Genomic DNA, 808 nt, shown 5'->3' with positions numbered 1-808 from the left:
TGCTGCTGCTGCAACAACGCAAGCCAGCCGCAGCAGCATATCTTCAGCAGCAGCAGCAGCAGCAGCAGCAGCAGCAACAGCAGCAGCAAGAGCTCAAAGGAGCAGCGTACAAGCACACACACACGAGCTGCACTGCAGGGGGCCCCCAGGGGCCCCCTAGGGGCCCCCAAGGAGCCAGGGCCCCATCACAGCAGCGTAGATAGACACTAGAAACTGCTGCTGCTGCTGTTGCTGCTGTCGCTGTTGCTGGTGGTGGTGGTGGTGTTGCTGCTGGTGGTGTTGCTGCTGCTCGGGCTGCTGCTTCTGCTGCTGGGGCTGATAGTGGTAGATGTGGTGGTGCTGCTGCAGTTGTTGCTGCTGCTGCTGCTGCTGTTTCCGTTCACGCTGCCGCTGCTGCGCTTTCTGATGCTCTTGGGCCGGTTGCTTATGTTGCATTTGCTGCTGCTGCTGCTGCTGCTGCTGCTGCTGTGCTGCTGTTCCTTGGTTATGTAACAACGGATGATGCTGCTGCTGCGTTTGTCTTGCTGCTGCTACCATGACGTCTATTGCTGCTGCTGCTGTTGGTGGTGCTGCTGCTGCTGCTGCTGCTGCTTTTGTATGTCTCCGTAGGAAACTCAGCAGCAATTGCGTCTCCCCTCTCATCTCAGTTAAATTATATTAAAACAAATAATTAATTTATTAAAACTATAAAATAAATTAATTAAATAAATTAAAAAACAATAAATTAAATATATAAACATTATAAAATTAAATAAATAAAATAAATTAAACCAAGCCGTGGGGTGTATGCGCAGCTCTCGCGCTGACC

At 50.6% G+C, this 808-nt stretch overlaps 1 protein-coding gene across 1 annotated transcript; it reads right to left on the bottom strand.

The window, feature by feature from the left end:
* Nucleotides 1–156: 156 nt before the first annotated feature.
* On the bottom strand, nt 157–642 carry EMH_0073930 (uncharacterized protein; the record flags this gene model as incomplete). Its single annotated transcript, XM_013499401.1, has 1 exon — nt 157–642. The coding sequence occupies one exon, from the start codon at nt 640–642 to the stop codon at nt 157–159; it is 486 nt and encodes a 161-aa protein (XP_013354855.1).
* Nucleotides 643–808: the final 166 nt, after the last annotated feature.

This window comes from Eimeria mitis, genomic scaffold (genome assembly GCF_000499745.2).
Source record: "Eimeria mitis Houghton genomic scaffold, Emh_scaff4281, whole genome shotgun sequence".
In the NCBI taxonomy this organism is placed as follows: domain Eukaryota; phylum Apicomplexa; class Conoidasida; order Eucoccidiorida; family Eimeriidae; genus Eimeria; species Eimeria mitis.
Note: the sequence above shows the minus strand (reverse complement) of the source record. Positions and strands in the feature narration are given on the sequence as shown.